This window comes from Mustela lutreola, chromosome 6 (genome assembly GCF_030435805.1).
Source record: "Mustela lutreola isolate mMusLut2 chromosome 6, mMusLut2.pri, whole genome shotgun sequence".
NCBI lineage: Eukaryota > Metazoa > Chordata > Mammalia > Carnivora > Mustelidae > Mustela > Mustela lutreola.
Genome location: NC_081295.1, coordinates 69,087,229 through 69,103,866, shown reverse-complemented (window position 1 = coordinate 69,103,866; position 16,638 = coordinate 69,087,229). Strand labels below are relative to the sequence as shown.

The 16,638-nt window shown below is 38.3% G+C and overlaps 1 protein-coding gene across 1 annotated transcript in view; it reads right to left on the bottom strand.

Annotated features, from left to right (window-relative positions):
- The window catches only part of MOXD1 (monooxygenase DBH like 1), a 91,881-nt gene that overhangs the window by 12,388 nt on the left and 62,855 nt on the right, over window positions 1-16,638 (bottom strand). Inside the window, exons 5-10 of the mRNA XM_059177528.1 lie at window positions 12,250-12,429; window positions 11,861-11,963; window positions 10,054-10,220; window positions 8,738-8,929; window positions 7,507-7,566; window positions 2,274-2,416 (exon numbers count right to left, since the gene is read on the bottom strand). Of these exons, the coding sequence (XP_059033511.1) occupies window positions 2,274-2,416; window positions 7,507-7,566; window positions 8,738-8,929; window positions 10,054-10,220; window positions 11,861-11,963; window positions 12,250-12,429 (845 nt within the window). The remainder of the gene's footprint in view (window positions 1-2,273; window positions 2,417-7,506; window positions 7,567-8,737; window positions 8,930-10,053; window positions 10,221-11,860; window positions 11,964-12,249; window positions 12,430-16,638) is intronic.

Genomic DNA, 16,638 nt, shown 5'->3' with positions numbered 1-16,638 from the left:
ATATCCCCTTGAAAATCTATGTGTACCTTTCACCTAATTATATCAGTCTCTTTCATTAGAAAACTCTTCCTTATATTAAAACAAAATCTATGCTCCAAAATTTCTACCAGCCACCCTAATTCTTCTTTGTGGTATTGCTAAGAATGAATAAAATCCCTTTTTTCTACATTGACCTTAATATATACAAAGCAGAACTTTCCATTTCTTCTTCAAATATGTTCCCCACAGCACATACATCACTATTTTCTCTTTCCTCTTTTCTTTCCCTTATCACCTCTCTTTGAGAAGCCATCAACCAACGAGTCCATCGAGTGCCACCATGAGAAGGTAACCTTCTTTTTTTTTTTAATATTTTATTTATTTATTTAATAGAGATTCCAACTAGTCAGAGAGACAGGCAGGGAGAGAGAGGAGGAAGCAGGCTCCCTGCTGAGCAGAGAGCCCGATGTAGGACTCGATCCCAGGACCCTGGGATCATGACCTGAGCCGAAGGCAGAGGCTTTAACCCACTGAGCCACCCCGGTGCCCCAGAAGGTAACCTTCTTGTAACTGTTTCTCATTCCTCGACTGCCACCCCCTTGGTCCCAGGCACATTCGCCTCACAACACAACACAACTCAACCTCGCCATCACAACAGTCTCCTGGTTGGTATTTATTTTCCCAGTCTGGTCCTCCTAGAATCCTTTTGAATTCAGTAGGCAAATCAACCTTGTTTCTATCCTACAATGGCTTCTTTGCTCTTAGGACCCAAAGTCTTTATGTCACTTATAAACTCCCATGTGACCTTTATGTCGCCTATAACATCCCTCCTGCTGTCCGACCTCCTCACTTAACTCTCTACCATATTTCACTCTGTTCCAGCCAGACTCACCTTCTTGCTGTTCTTTGAACATGCTACCTTCATACCCACCCTAAGGTCATTATATTGGCTTTTTGGAAAGAGTATACCTTGAATCTTTCCATGGCTGGCTCCTCATCACTTAGGTCTCTACTCAAATATCACCTCCTGCCATGGATCGAATGTTTGTGCCCCATATTCATATGTTGAAATCTTAACGCTCCAGTGATGGTATTAGGAGCTAGGGTCTTATCCCCTCATGGGATTAGCATCCTCATAAAAGCAGCTTGAGAAAGCTCCCTCCCCCACTCTGCCCCATGAGGTTACAGTTAGAAAATGGCCATCTGTGAGCAAGTGAGTCCTCACCAGATGCTGAATCTGCTGGCGCCTTGATCTGGGACTTTCCAGCCTCCAGAATTCTGAGCAATAAATTTCTGTTGTTTATCAGTTACTCTGTCGGTGGTATTATGTGACAGCAGCCTGGACAGACCAAGACACCTTCCCAGAGAAGAGTTTACCACCCAACTGACGACAGCTACACACTTTCTTTACTGTTGCAATTATTTTCACAACATTTACTAATACCTGAAATTTTATATGTATACTGTTTATTACCCCTCTCCCACTCCAGAATATAATTCCAAGAGGGCAGAAATAATATAGATCTTGTTTATTACTTTATCTTAAGTAGTTTCTATGATGTGCGATAGTGCAGAGTGAGTGAACATAGCAGGCCTGAGAATTCCTTCCTTAGAAATGCCTATTTGGAAGGCTGGCCTTTGGCTGGCGTCAGCAAACCTAAGGAGTAAACAATTTCCTATTCTGATATAAAACTTTCTCTAAGTGAAGAGTGACTTATTGTGCCTTGACTATTTGTACAAATAATGCAATGTGTGTTTAACATCTGCTTTCCTTCTAGGAGTCTAGATTTTAGTACTAGGCAGAGGACACCTATGTAACCAGCCCTCAATAAAAACTCTGGGAACTGAGTCTCTAATGAGTATCTCTCATTAACAACCCTTCATGCATGTTGTCATCCTTCGATGCTAGTAGCATTAAGTACATTCCATGTGACTCCTCAAAAGAGGTCTCTTAGACACTTGCTTTGTGTTTTCTCTTTTCTCTAGACTTAGTCCATGTGCCTTTTCCTTTTGTTAATTTTGCTTTGTATTCTTTCTCTGTAATAAATATTAGCCATGAATACAATAATAGCCCGACTCCTTTAGGTCCTCTTAGAAAAATCACCGAACCTGGTGGGAGTCTCAGGGACCCTGGACATACCAAGCAAGAAGCTAACCTCTCACCCCAGCTAAAAATAAGCAAAGAGATTAAGACTTAAAAGAATTCCATAACGTGGTGATAAATCCAGTATGAAAATGAATCCTGTCCTTCTCTGAGGTATACTACCCCACTATGAAATCCATTTGGTACTTACGTGACTGGCCTATAGATCTCCTTAACACCAATGAACTGAAGTTGTTCCATAATGTCTGGAATACTTGCACACCGAGTAAGATTAATTCTTGGGTAATAAAGAAGGTATGAGAGACACATTTCATTCCTGGTGCTTAATCCTCCCTGAAAATGGAGATATTTTATTTAGAAAAGTGTATGTTCCACCAACTCTGACACTTAGAGCACACAAGCCACCAATGTCATACAATTCCCTTCAATATTGAAATGTAATAAGTCTGAAACTGAGCAATAATAATCTGAGTGATAATTTGATTTTTAAAGAGGTAGAGACACATTAAAAAATTAATAAAATGATGTCCATCTCTTTAAAAGTTTCCTTTTTTAAACAACCTAATAATCTCTTTCAAGTTTTGTTCATTTGATGAAAACTATTCACCACAGTGAACATTTGAAAGGATTATGGGGATGTTTGGTTAACATGATACCAATCAGTCAGGTCAATGGAATCTTTCCTTGGCTGCACTGAATTTTCTATAATCTTGTTGTCATGTATAAACATAAGAAGACACATACCACAGAGAAGATAGATTTCAAATTTCGAATCAAGGTGATAAATTAGATATTAAAAGTAAAAAGATTAAAGCTCCTCAGGAGAACACAATCTAGAACTATTACATGTTACAGGGTTGAATTTTCAACCAAAAGTCATTAAACATAAAAAGAAATAGGAAACTATGATCTGTACTCTAAAAATAAAAAAGTTACCAGCAGAAACTGATTGTGAAAAGCTACAGATGCTGCATTTAGCAAAAATTTAAAAACAGGTAAAAATACGTTTAAAAAGTTAAAGATGCTCAAGTAATTGAAGGCAAAGACATCAAAAATGAGTAAACAAATAGAGAATGACACCAGAGAAAGGAAAACATAAGAACAAAGAAAATAGAAATTCTAAGGTTAGACATTACCATCATTGAATAAAAAATTCTCAGGATGAGTTTAACAACAGATTTGAGATGGCAGAAGAATCAGTGACCTTAAAGATAGAACAATAGAAATTTTCCAATCCAAAGAACAGAGAAAGAAAAGAAAAACAAAACAAAACACTAAAAAAGTGAAAAAATTCCAGAAAATACTTCAAAATACGATATTAAATGTTCCAACAGATATGTAATTAGATTTCCAGAAGGAGAAGGAAGAGAGAAAAGGGTAGGAAAAAAATACTTGAAAAAATAATGACTGAAATCTTTGCAAATTTAGTGAAAAACATTTACAGACCCAAGAAGCTCAACAAATACCAAAGATAAATTTGAAGAGAGCCATTCCTAGACACATCATAGTCATATAGCTGAAAGCCAAAGACAAAGAGAAAATCTTGAAAGCAACAAGAAAAAAATGACACATCACATGTAGGGGACCAATGATATGAATGGCAGCCGACATTTCATCATAAGTGATGGAAGTAAAAAAGAGATAATGGGATTACAGATTCATGGGCTGCAGGGAAAAGTAAATTAACCAAGAATTCTGCATCCACCAAATCATCTGCTCTTCAAAAAGTGAAGGCGGAAAACTTGGCAGTATTGTTCATAGTTCTAAATTAATGCAGTAGCTAAAATGCAATGATTTTACAAATTGCAAAACACATGTTTTACAGGATTAGGCAATGGGAGAAGCTAATCTACAAATGAGGTTACAAGTGACGCTTCATTAAAAATCATATTTAATTTATCCTTCAGCTGGGATGACTATTCAGAGTGGTACTAAATTGTAGGAAGGGAGCCCGGCATTTGCATCCTCCCATGAACCAGTCACTACTGCTGGCTGCCCCACTCTGGGGAGCATGACTTCAGGTGGGCCATTTCCTGATACCAAAGGCAATGCCCAGTGAATGACACGGTTATGAGTTATCATCAGATACTTTCAGTTTAGCTGTGCTGGCTTTGAAGAGGCCACCACAATATCCACTAAAATAATAACGTATGATGTCTGTAGTAAAATAATTCATGCAAACAAAATCACATATAAGACACAAAACAAAGCCAACACCTGTGGACTGACTGCACCCTCTGTGCTCATTTTTAATTCTCCTCTTCCCCATTTTAACTGAAGATGAGGATTATCTCACCACTTGATTAATCATTCTATTGTCTTTCAAACCCTTTACTTTCCATTTACTGACATACATAGGCATCCCTACATCCACTTACATTTTGTACGTTCTACAACTTTAGGTACCCCCTGGGGTCTGCTTAACTTGTCCTTTTTATTCTTCTGATACATTCATGTTAACATGCATGGCTTTCACTCATTAATTTTCACAAATATATAGTGTAAATATATTCTATGGACATATTATATTGTATTTATTTGTCGTTTTTTTTTTATAAACAGTTGGGCTGTTTCCAGCTTTGTGTTCCTGTGTTGTCACACGCCACCACAAATATTTTATATATTTCTCTCCAGGAACACTTCCTGCAAAAAGAACCTTAAGGTGAAATCCACAGAGGAATGGAACTGGGAGAGCGTCTATGAATCTAGAGCTTTGCCGGATGATGTCATGCTTTTCCCCATGGTAGTTTTATAAATTTATATTTAGCTATGTGCAAGGACTCCAGTTTTAGAACGTTGGAATTGCAATTTTATATATTGCCAACCTGATGGGTATAAAATATCTCATTCTGGTTTATATGTGCACGATTCTGATTTCAAATGAGATTGAGCATCCTTTCCTATATTTATTATCTATTTGGGCCTTTATTTCTGTGAAATGGTTTCTATCTACTGTATTTTTTTTTCTATGATCTATTTGTCTTACATTACTGATTTATGAAATTTTCTTTATATGCTGGATACGAATGTTTTATTAATCTATGTAATACATCTTTTTTTCAGCTTTAAACTTGTCTTTTCACTTATTTAATAGTGGGTCTTGGTAACCAAAAGATTTCAAGTAGTTAAACTCATCAATCTTTTAAAGTTCGTGCTTTTTATGCTTTAAGTTTTTTAACTACTCCCAACAGCATAAAAATATATTCATATATTTTTCTCCCAATAGTTTTAAGATTTTGTTTTTCACATTTAATTATTTAATTTAAATACCTGGAATTGGCTTGTTTGTGTATTGTATACCCAGTTGTGCTAGTATTCTTTAGTGGAAAGTCCATTCTTTCGCACCTAAATGGATATTGTGTCTGTTCTAAACCAAGTTTCCGTATAAGGGGTTTGTAGACTAGTCTCCAGGATTCCTATTATGTACCACTATTCTAACTCTGGACCCAAAGACACTACTGATCATCATAGCTTTAAAATAAGCCTTCACATCCAGTAGACTGTCTCCATCTTTTATTTTCTAGTAGTGTCTTGCCTGTTACTAACCCTTTGCTCTTCTATGTAGATTTCAGAATCTACTTGCTCCATATAAAAGCTAAAACTAGAAAATTTTTAGAAATATGGGGGCACCTGGGTGGCTCAGTGGGTTAAGCCTCTGCCTTCGGTTCAGGTCATGATCTCAGGGTCCTGGGATCGAGCCCCACATCGGGCTCTCTGCTCTGCAGGGAGCCTGCTTCCTCCTTTCTCTCTGCCTGCCTCTCTGCCTACTTGTGATCTCTCTCTGTCAAATAAATAAATAAAATTAAAAAAAATATGCCTATAGAAATATGAAAAAAATTAGAGAAAATTTTCACAGCTATGGCTAGGCAAGGATTTCTTAGTTAGGATATGGGAATCTCAAATCATAAAATCTCTCTGAATTTTTTTTACTGAAAATATATCAAATTAATAGGCCAATTTGAATAGAAGGATTATCTTTATCTTATGGAGACCTTCTATTCACGAACACAGTATCTCTTCATTTCTTTAGGTTTACTACAAAGTTTTGTAAATATGGATTTATAATTTTTTTCCCATGGAGATCAAACACATCTAAAGTTAGATTTTATTTCTGTAGAATTTAGAGTTTTAAAATGCATTTCCTTAAGATAGTTTCTTATATACTAAAATATAGTTAATTTGGGGGCACCTGGGTGGCTCAGTGGGTTAAGCCTCTGACTTCGGCTCAGATCATGATCCCAGGGTACTGGGATCAAGCCCCGCATTGGGCTCTCTGCTCAGCACAGAGCCTGCTTCTCCCTCTCTCTGCCTGCTTGTGATATCTGTCAAACAAATAAATTAAGAAAAAAAAATATATAGTTAATTTTAGATATCAGTTTTGAGGGGGTTTTAATGTAGAAAATTATAATATCTTTGAATAATGTGTTTTGCTCCTTTGCTTCTTCTTCTCTGATCGATAGGACTTATTTTTTTCCTCTCCTAGTACAATGTTGAATGGAAATGATGATAATAAACATCTTTGTCTTCCTCCTGATATTAAACCAACACTTCTAATATTCAAGTAGTTTGATATTTGCTATAGATTTTTCATAGCTAAGCTTCATCTGGTTAAGGAAATTCTCTCCTATTCCTGGTTTGTAAAATTTCTTTTTTTATGACTGTCTTAAATCTTATGAAGGCTTTTTCCTACCTTTATTGACATGATCATATGTCTTTTTCCTTTAATCTCCTAATGTAGAATAGTATTATTAATATATTTTCTATCTTAAACCAATTTACATTCCTTAGCTAAACCTGAATTCCTCCTAACATTACATTTTTATATAATACAGAATTTGGTTTGCCAATATTCCCTCAAAGGTATTTCCATCAGGTGCATGTTGTTGACCTCCTGAATACTATCATTATCAAGTTTTAATATTAAGATTATGCTAACTTCATAAAATGAGTTGGTAGGAGGTATTTCCTGGGAGAGACTACGTAAGGCATGAACGGTCTACTTCTTGAGTGTTCGTCAGGATTCCTCAGTAAATCTGTTGGGACCAAATTTCTTTTTGGGTCAGAAGCCCTAAAGTCATACAATTCATTCTTCCTTTTGAAGTCTTGATTCATCTAAGTCGGGACTCAAGCAGATGGTCATTCGCGACCACAGGTCTTTAATACAATTTGCTAAGGAAAAACTAAAAGACTAGGATAGATTTTCTTGAAAAGGTCAATAAACTATAGTGCAAATATTGCCATAGAATCATTAATCTGATAAAATGTTAAAATAACTCTCATTTCACTCTTACAATGTTTCATGCTCAAGACATTCAGGAATTTTGCCTCCAAATGGGAATGCCTTTTGCTTTTTCTCTTCTAAAATCAAAGTTTATTCCTCCTTCTCTGCAAATGGATTTTAGTAACAATAAAAATTTCCTTACCCAAGTCATCCGGGCTCTATCTTTTGTGTTGTAACGACACTCGGTAATTAGATTATCTCCCTAAAACATAAAAATAAAAGCTTTCAGATTTGGGTTTTAGGCTGTTTTATTTATCTATTTGTAGGCCAATAGTTGTATTTGCTATGTGAGTCGGTTCATTAAGAAATTTGATCCAGGAGAACCTTGATCTACTGAATTCTAAGACTGCTAGTATAATAAACAAGCAAAGCAACAAGATTCTCTCAGGCCAGACTCCACCATGTTCTATCTGTATGGCCTCAGGTAAGAAAAAGAATTATCTGGGCATAATTTATTTATTTAAACAATAATTTTGTAAAATAGCTGTTATTTTGCACAGCTGTAAAGAGATTAAACGACATAACATGCATTTAGTTCTTAGGGCAAATGAAACACTTCATAAATGTTAGTCATAGATACTAGTTATTATGATTCCCTCTTCATTTATATTCTTTTCTTTAAAGGTCTTTAGTCACATCTTTATTTCCTCACAACAGACTTGAAGCAAAGTAATAGTTATTGTTCCAATGTTTTCTACCCTTTTGAACAATTCTGCATACACAGAAAATAATTTTTTTATGGCTCACCACTCAGAAAGATGGACAAGTTATTCATGGACCAGAGGCAACTTGTGCTGGGTGCTGGCCCCTAGATTGGATCTCCCTGGCCCACTACTCCAAAGGCCCACGATCAGTATCTCAACACACCGTCCTCCCACACTGCCCTTCCATAATCCCAATGATTGTTGCAAGCTGGATAATTAGCTCTGTCTGAAACCTGTGTCAAATGAAAGAATTACCTTATCTTTATTTTTATCCAAAATCAAACTTCCCCAAACTCTCCTAAGGTATTTAAGAAAAACAAAAACAAAAACAAAACCCTCTTATTTTTGCATTTTCAGAATTGCAACCCAAATGTTTATTGGAAAGTCAAGTAAGAAAAGAGTACTGTTTGGTACTCAGAGCCCGAGTTGTTCTCCTCTTTTTAAATCAACAACTTGAGTTGCTCCTGGGAATGGTAAGAAAAGTGAGTTTTGATTTTGGAAATCAGATCAAACACATTCCATCTGGATTGTGCAACACCCACAGTGGGTGGCTTCAAGAATGTGAGTACGATGAGCAACTCACTTTACTGGTAGAAACTCTGCTAAATTGTGATAGAGAGATGCCTTGACTTCTCTAAGATACAGTGAAAAAGAACAAAACATTCATACTGGTAAGATTGTTTGTTCTTCCCTTAGATACTGAAACTCCTGGAAATTGAAGTCGAAATCATCATCATAAGCCAGTAATCTCATTTCCTCCCCTTTGCGAAAATGACGGAGCCTGATGCCCCTGCCAGCCAGGTGAGCATGGAGAAGAACAGCAAACACATGGATTCCGCTTGGCTTCTCGGCTTCCAGAGCCTACAGGCGGGGCATGCAGAGGAAGACACAATTAGCCCAAACAAGCACATGTTCAGACAGTTCACCATAAAAGAGACTTGGAGGGACAACTGAGAAGAAAGTCTAAAGCAATTTGAGTGAATGCTTGAGCAGCCAAACATTTTGAATTTGGATTTTTCATTACTTACTCCTAACAGTGTTATCTTTGTGAAGTAACATTTGCGGTCAAAAAGGAAAGGGAACTAATGCTTACTGAGGACCTATCAGATCACCCCTAAACGTTATCTTTCTTTTCAGAGGTAAAGAGTCAATCAAAGTCATCTTGACAAAAAGATTCCAGCATGTTAGTAACCTGTAAATAGAAACTCTTAAAAGGAAAAATGATTCCTACTTTCCGAGATAAGAAAACCAGGTGGAAGAGTAGAATTATATGAATTGCCCTTGGTCCCACGGCTAGTACACGATGTCATGGCAATTTGAATCATGGTGTAAATAACTCAAAGGGCATAATCCTTCCACTTCATCAGTCTGCCATCTATCTATAATACAATAATAGCTTATAATTTGTAAAGAATATGATCTAAGCTAAAACATGTTCATTTAAGAAAAAAGAACTGTAAACAGAATAAACAGAAGTAGCCATTATTAAATACTTTTACATGGTTTTCCTGACCAAGCATGCATTTTTATATTAAGTACTCCTGCTCTTTGGTTTAAGTAGGAAGGAAACTGTGAAGCAAAGAGGAAAAAAAAAAAAAAACTGAAAATGAATAATGGAAAAAACAAATCTGGATAAAAGGTGAAATTGAGAAATGAAAAAGTGACCACATGAACCAAGGTAGAAATTGTAAGAGATAAAATAAAGTGTCAAATATTTAAAAAAAAAAAAAAAAAAAAAAAAAAAAAAAAAAGTAGGTCAGGAAGGAAACCATCCTGGAAGGTATTTTTGTCCAGAATTCTACTCCTACACCCTCCAAGATTTAAAAAAGCAATCAAAGATCTTGCTACAATGATAAGTAATGGCTTTAGAGCATGACAACAAGAATAAGATTAATAATAATAAGCATGGGATTCCCCAAACATAGTTTTCCGAGAACACCGATGAATCAATGAATAGCGGCTCACAGACCTCATCCTCCACATACCTCTTCTAGGCATTCCAGAGTGCAGTGACCCTCGGACCGGAATTCAGGCATCCCTGGAGGGATGGTGTGGAAGAGGCTTACCCAGAGGCCAGCCTCGATCACCCCAGCATCGTACTTCCTTATGTCTGCTGTATGAAATAACCTCAGTCCAGAATTATCTATTAAGCCTGGAATAAGAGCATATAATTAAAAGCGAGTTTGAGTTCTCAAAAAAAGGAAGTTCTCTACATTCAGTTGAATGGATTTGTGAATTTTCCTTAAAACCTCACAAGGGAAAGAATTACAAGTAAAGATTAATGGAAGACAACATTCAGGTTCACAAACAACAGTTAAGGAGCGCCTTGGCTCAGGTCATGATCCCAGGGATCGAGCTCCACATCAGGCTCCCAACTCAATGGGGAGCCTGCTTCTCCCTCTGTCTACTGCTCCATCTGCTTTTGCTCTGTCTCTCTCTGTCAAATAAATAAATAAAATCTTAAAAAAAAAAAAACAGGAATGAAAACGTAAGTTGTCGTATTATCTGCAACTATTTTTGACTTACACAGTATACCATGGGAGAAATGTTTGTGTTGTCTAGCTGATCTAACATAAAGACAGACAGAAGGAAAATTCTAGTCATTCATTAGAATATAGACTAACTCAACAAAACTTTATTTTGTATTGTTTTCAGGTAAAGTTCAGTAACATTTTCATAGACGTAAAAGCCCTTTGGTCTAGAGACCACCTGCTGACAGAATAAACTACTGATGATTAATTTTCTTTATAGTTTGCCACCATTCTTTTAATCACTTAACAAAGTAGTCATTCAGTCAACAAAAAATATTAAGAATTTATTCTGTGACTAGAAAGAACAACAATAGGCATGTGAGGATGAAAGTAAGACACATTCCTTCCTGAGACAGTTATCATAAGGAGGGAGAGCATGAGACCCAAACCCTTCATAAATTCGTTCCACTGACTTTTAAAACTAACTGCCTCCTTTCTGCAGGGCTGACTTACTTACCTGTCATTACCAAATTGACCCTTCGGAACCATTGGCATATACATAATTTTATATTAATTGCTGTGATTATTTTTATTGTCTCTCTTTCTTACTACACTATAATTTCCACCTGGTTTGGTGTGTTTGGTGTGTTTTTCACTCACACGTAAGCACGGAGCAGAGACATAGTTGGTGCTCAGTATTTGCTGAATAATTGCACAAATCAGTGTAAAATAATAACTTTGAGTTACTCCTGTTGAGAACTTCATATTGAATCTTTAGACTTTTTGGTTTTAGAATATTAAATAAATAAGTTTATAAAACTAGATTCAGAAATCAAATGTAAGTATAAGCCCTCTTCACTTAAATATCGTATTAAATAATATCATTGCATAAATATTTCATGAGCATATTTATGGTTTTCCTACCCCATAACAAAATATTAATATTTTCTAGTGTGATGATTGGTAGCCTTTCATATGTACAGTCAGAAAATGTTTCATAAGCACTATGTTTTGGGAACTAATTTATATCACAAAGAGAAAAATCTACTATCCTACTTCTTGGAAAGTAAGATGCACTTTTTTTTTAAGATCAGTGACCACACGTATCCATTTTGCCCAGTTCATGGGCTCATTGATCACTGTTGTCCCAGTGTAATTTTTAATAGTATCCTCATTTTCTCTAAAAAGTATCCTAATTTGGATGACAAACATATAGGTTAATTCCTTCTAATATTGGGCGGGAGTATATTTCAACCCTGTTAAGATGGGAGTTACAGAACTTTTAAAAATCACAGATAAAACATATGAAGAATAAACTCACCCTCCTTATAAGTAGGATTGTCATAATGGACCTCCAGGAGCACATAACGAGGATCTAACGGAGTGCCAAGGGATAATCCAACATGAGGTGGATAGGAAAAACCCTAAGTAAGGAAAATTCCATAAGACGTGCCCTATAAAAGTCCCTAAATGTTCTATTCCACGCAAAAACCAACCATTCTCAAAGATATTTCAACATTCTGGAACTCCATGATCTAGAGTGGATATAACAAAATGGCTTAAGGAGAGAATCGCTTCCAATGGAAGGAAAAATAAGCCATCCTCCTATCAGAGATAATGTATAGAGCTTTACTTATAAGTATCAGAACCGAAGGGGGGGGAAAACATGAGCCACGAATAGTGTCCCATCTCAGTAATCATTGGTCCCACCTCTCCACCAATGGCCCAGGCAAAAATAACGGTCTCGCAGGTGAGGAAGGCATCAGGCATGTTAGGGTGGTAGCACTCGTGGCCATAGTCCAGGACACTGTCGTTAAAGCTGCTGCTGCACTGATAGAGCAGGATGTGGTGGACCAGACTCTCGTGGCCTCTCTGTATCAGCGGCTCCACCTGAATAAAGCACAGACGAGAGGAAGGGGGCCATGAGTCAAACCCCCGTACATCCCCAGCACTAGGCAGGAAACTAGCAGAAACGATGATCGGTTTTTCAAGGGAATCCTGCTCTCAACGATGCCAAGGTTATGGTGTGGTTCAAAACTAATTTGTTCTGGAGAAGATAACAAGGATAATGATGGTGACGCCGGCAATGGCGAAGGTGAGATAACCCATGGGACACCTGGGTGGCTCAGTGGGCTGAGCTGTCCAGCCTTTGGTTTCAGCTCAGGTCATGACCTCAGGGTCCTGAGATAGAGCCTCACCTCATGCTGGGCTCCAAGCTCACTGGGGAGTCTCTGGAGGTTCTTTCCCTCTGACCCTCCCCTGGCTCACAGGCTCTATCTCTCTCAAATACATAAGGAAGTAAATCTTAGGGGGAAAAAAAGAGATGAGATAACGCTTTCCTCCAGGAATCATAGGATTTACTGATCTGTTTCGGTTTTGAACTCACTTTTGTTTTCCTTATCATTCTGTGTGGCAGCTGTTTGAAATCATGCTTTCTTCCAGGCTACTTTGTCCTAGGGCCTCTTCCCTCTTTTTTTTTCTCTTATTTCCTTTTCTTTTCTTTTCCTTTCCTTTCCTTTTTTCTTTCTTTCCTTTCTTCCTTCTTTCTAAGTCACAATGAGTCACACTGTGGCTAACCACATTTTTAAAAAATCAAGATTGTAAATAGACATAAACTTTCTCAGTCTCTCTTCCACCTCAGAATATTACCTTTATTGATCTTTACTGATGGTGACAGATGATGTGTCATTCGTCTATCATCTAGCTAACTAGCTAGTTCGCTACATCATCTTTCCATTATCAACCTATCGATCTATCATCTATATTTCTATCTGGTGCTAAGCATAGTGCTAGACACAACATAGGACTCAATAATGGATAGTTTTATTTTAGTGATTAAAATAAAATTCTTACTATGAGTATCTGGGAGAGAAAACAACATCGTAGTAATGTGCTCCTGTGACATCACTCAAATTAGGAGAGGAAGTAGAAACCAGTGAACAGAGAATGAGCGGTGGAGTTGGTTGTAATTCTGACATCCCAGTGCACAATAGCAGGTTCCTTCCACGGTCCCTCTTGTGAGTTCTCTTCATACCACCTGCTCACCTTCCTCCATCCAGGAACTCGAAAAGAGCTAAGCGCCTCAGCAGGTCCCCAAGTGCCGTGCCTGCAGGAAGTTGCCTGCAGTAACTTACCTGTGGCTAAGTTACTTAGTTGTACTAAGTACAGGGCTCCAGGGTTCAGGGTTCATTGAACACTCCATACATCTGCTAAAGAAGCCCTCGTGTGTCCCTAAATTTCCAAGGCTTTACCTGCCTTAAAGCTCAACACCTTCGCCCTTCCCCTAACTACTCAAATGCAGGCAATGCATTTTGAAACCCTTGCTTGTGCCCGGCTTTAGACATGTATATAAAGATAGTGTTTTTAGCTATTGTCTCTCCTAAACTTTCCATTTTGATTTTCTACATGGTTTTTTATTTTTTCCTTTCTTTCTTTCTTTCTTTTTTAATCAGAAAATCAAAGAGCCCACACAGGGAAACGGTATGTAGTAGGCAGAGATCTGAGTAGGCAGCTGGAGGTCCCACTTTTTCAACCCAGCTTGCCTCTGTGTTGCATTGTGAGTCACACTGCGGCTAACCCCCACACACGCATCTTTAACATCACATTCACAGAAATGACACTGCACATGGCTTTGTTTGCACTCGTCTCGCCTCTAAAGGACCGCGCATCCTGGAGGCAGAAACTATTTTCTATTTTGTTTGAAAATGACAGTTATTGTTCAAGCATGGTTGCATAATACAGGACGCAAAAGGGTAGCCTAGGACTGCGATTAGATTTCAGCCCCCACATCTGGTTTGAGCTTTCTCGTGAGACTTCAGTGGGCACCTGGAGCTCCAAGGGAGATGGGGTGCTGCGAGCAAGTCCACAGGAAAAGAGGCACGGAAGACATTTTGTCCAAGTGCCTTATGGGTTCAGGCAGAACCTGTAGGTTGTGCTTAGCTCCACAAGGTCGGTCCCAGGAGGGAGCCAGGAGGACAAAGGAAGGTTGGTATTGCTGAGGCAGCTACAGAAACAAATGGACTTCATCGAGGCCAAGCGAGAGAGAGAGAGAGAGAGAGTGTGTGTGTGTGTGTCTGTGTGTTAAGTGCGCGTGTAGAATTTATTAAGCTTTTAAGGAGCTTCATGTCAATTTCTTAAAAGAAACTTTTAGAAACAAGTACTTTATTTTATTTTATTTATTTATTTTTATTTTATTTATTTATTTTTTTAATACAGCGAGTGTCAAAAACAACAGCAAAGCTTCTAAGCTACTAGTGTATTCTAGGAATAATAATAACATCTGTATTTTATTTAACACCTACTCTACTCTCTGCCAGTCACTGGATTTGTCATTTCATGTAATATTGACAGCAATCTATTAGGTTACTGTTACTGACTCCATTTTACAGATGAGAAAACTGAGACTCAGAGGATTAGGCAACAAGTCCAAAGTACCAAGGCAGGAAAAAGTAGATGGGGATTTGAGACAAGGCTGGTCTGACCTCAAAGTCAGTACTCTGCTAGCTGCAATACTTCATTGATGGAGATGCGTCAGGCTCTGGAAGCTGCTCCCAGTGAGAGGGAGAGGGAAAACTGGGAGCCTTACGTCTTGGGGGGGCATCTCCTGCCCTCCTTGCCACCCCAGTTCAAGCGTACCTTGGCCCTTAAGGAGACGAGACAGGTGGTGGCCTTTGGTTATGTTGTTTCCTAAGGAGAGCAAATAACAAGGTGTCTCTTCAAAACCCGAGGTCTTCAAAGAGAATTAAATTGTAATTTGACCTCCAGACTACAAACCGAGGGGACAGCCTGAAAGTTTTTCCCAAGAAAAAAATACATTCATAAGAGAACAGGGAAACTTTCTGCATTCAAATCTGAGCACTGTTCATAGGAGAGAAAGTATGAAGGCTTGGAAAAAGCAAAGCTCTTGGTAAAACAGAAACGATGTGAGATGAAGTTCAAACAGAGAGAAGTGAGAAGTGAGCATGTCTAAACTGAACAAAGATGCCACTAATATCAGAGAAACAAAGCAGGTTATCAAACCACTGAAAAACAGAAGAATTTCTGGAGAAGGAATTTTAAGATGACCGTGTGGAATCATTCATTGAGACCCCAAGGATATTTCCCGTGGGCAGTCGTAGCTTGTTCAGTGCAGGGGACAAGCTCCAGTAATGAGAGTCTTGAGCAGAGTTGGGGTTGGCTCTCTCTAGGTGCCCCACACGGAGCAGAATTGCCCACAAAGCTTCCTGCCACACCTCCAGAGCACAGTGATGCCAGGGCCCTGCTCCCAATTCCAGAAAAGACAGCTGCTCATTATCCGCTGCTTCGTCAACCAGCTCCACAAACCTGCAGTGTCATCCTTCCTTAGCCCAAACAAGGCTGGGGCCCCAGACCGGGGAGCACCCTGTGCGGATGGAGAGAGCACTGCTCCATGATATAGCCTTCAGGTAAGTGGACTGCAAGCATGCAACACTACTCTTTCTTGTGTATTTGGGAACTGTCCATGCAAGAAGGACTACTGCTTCTGCATCATCGCATCATTTGAAATAATCATTCAATTTTTACATTAAAAATATTTCTGAGACAAAAAGGCTGTAGGGAATCATTGCTTCCAAGGGACAGCACTTAACCAGGGAGACTTACTTTGGTTACTTCAGAGTTGTCACAGAATCATAACAATCTCAATGGAAATGCCAGAAGTTGCTTCTATTAAAAAAATATTAAACTTACAAAAATTGTCAAAGAAGTTCAGGGCAACATAAGGTATACAGATGTGGATAAATGGGTATTTCTGAGACTGGAACAAACATTTAATTTTATTTTTGTTTTAGGCTGGCTATATGATTGCAGAAGAAAAAAAAATTAAAAGGAATAGGAGGGGTGCCTGCATGGCTCAGTTGGTTAAGCAGCTGCCTTCGGCTCAGGTCATGGTTCCAGGGTCCTGGGATCGAGCCCCACATTGGGCTTCCTCCTCAGCAGAGAGCCTACTTCTCTCTCTCCCTCTGCCTGCTGCTCTGCTTACTTGTGCTCTCTATCTCTCTGTCAAATAAATAAATAAAATCTTTAAAAAAAAAAAAAAGGAATAGGAAATGCCTACGGAAGTGGGACACAGTGACACCAACA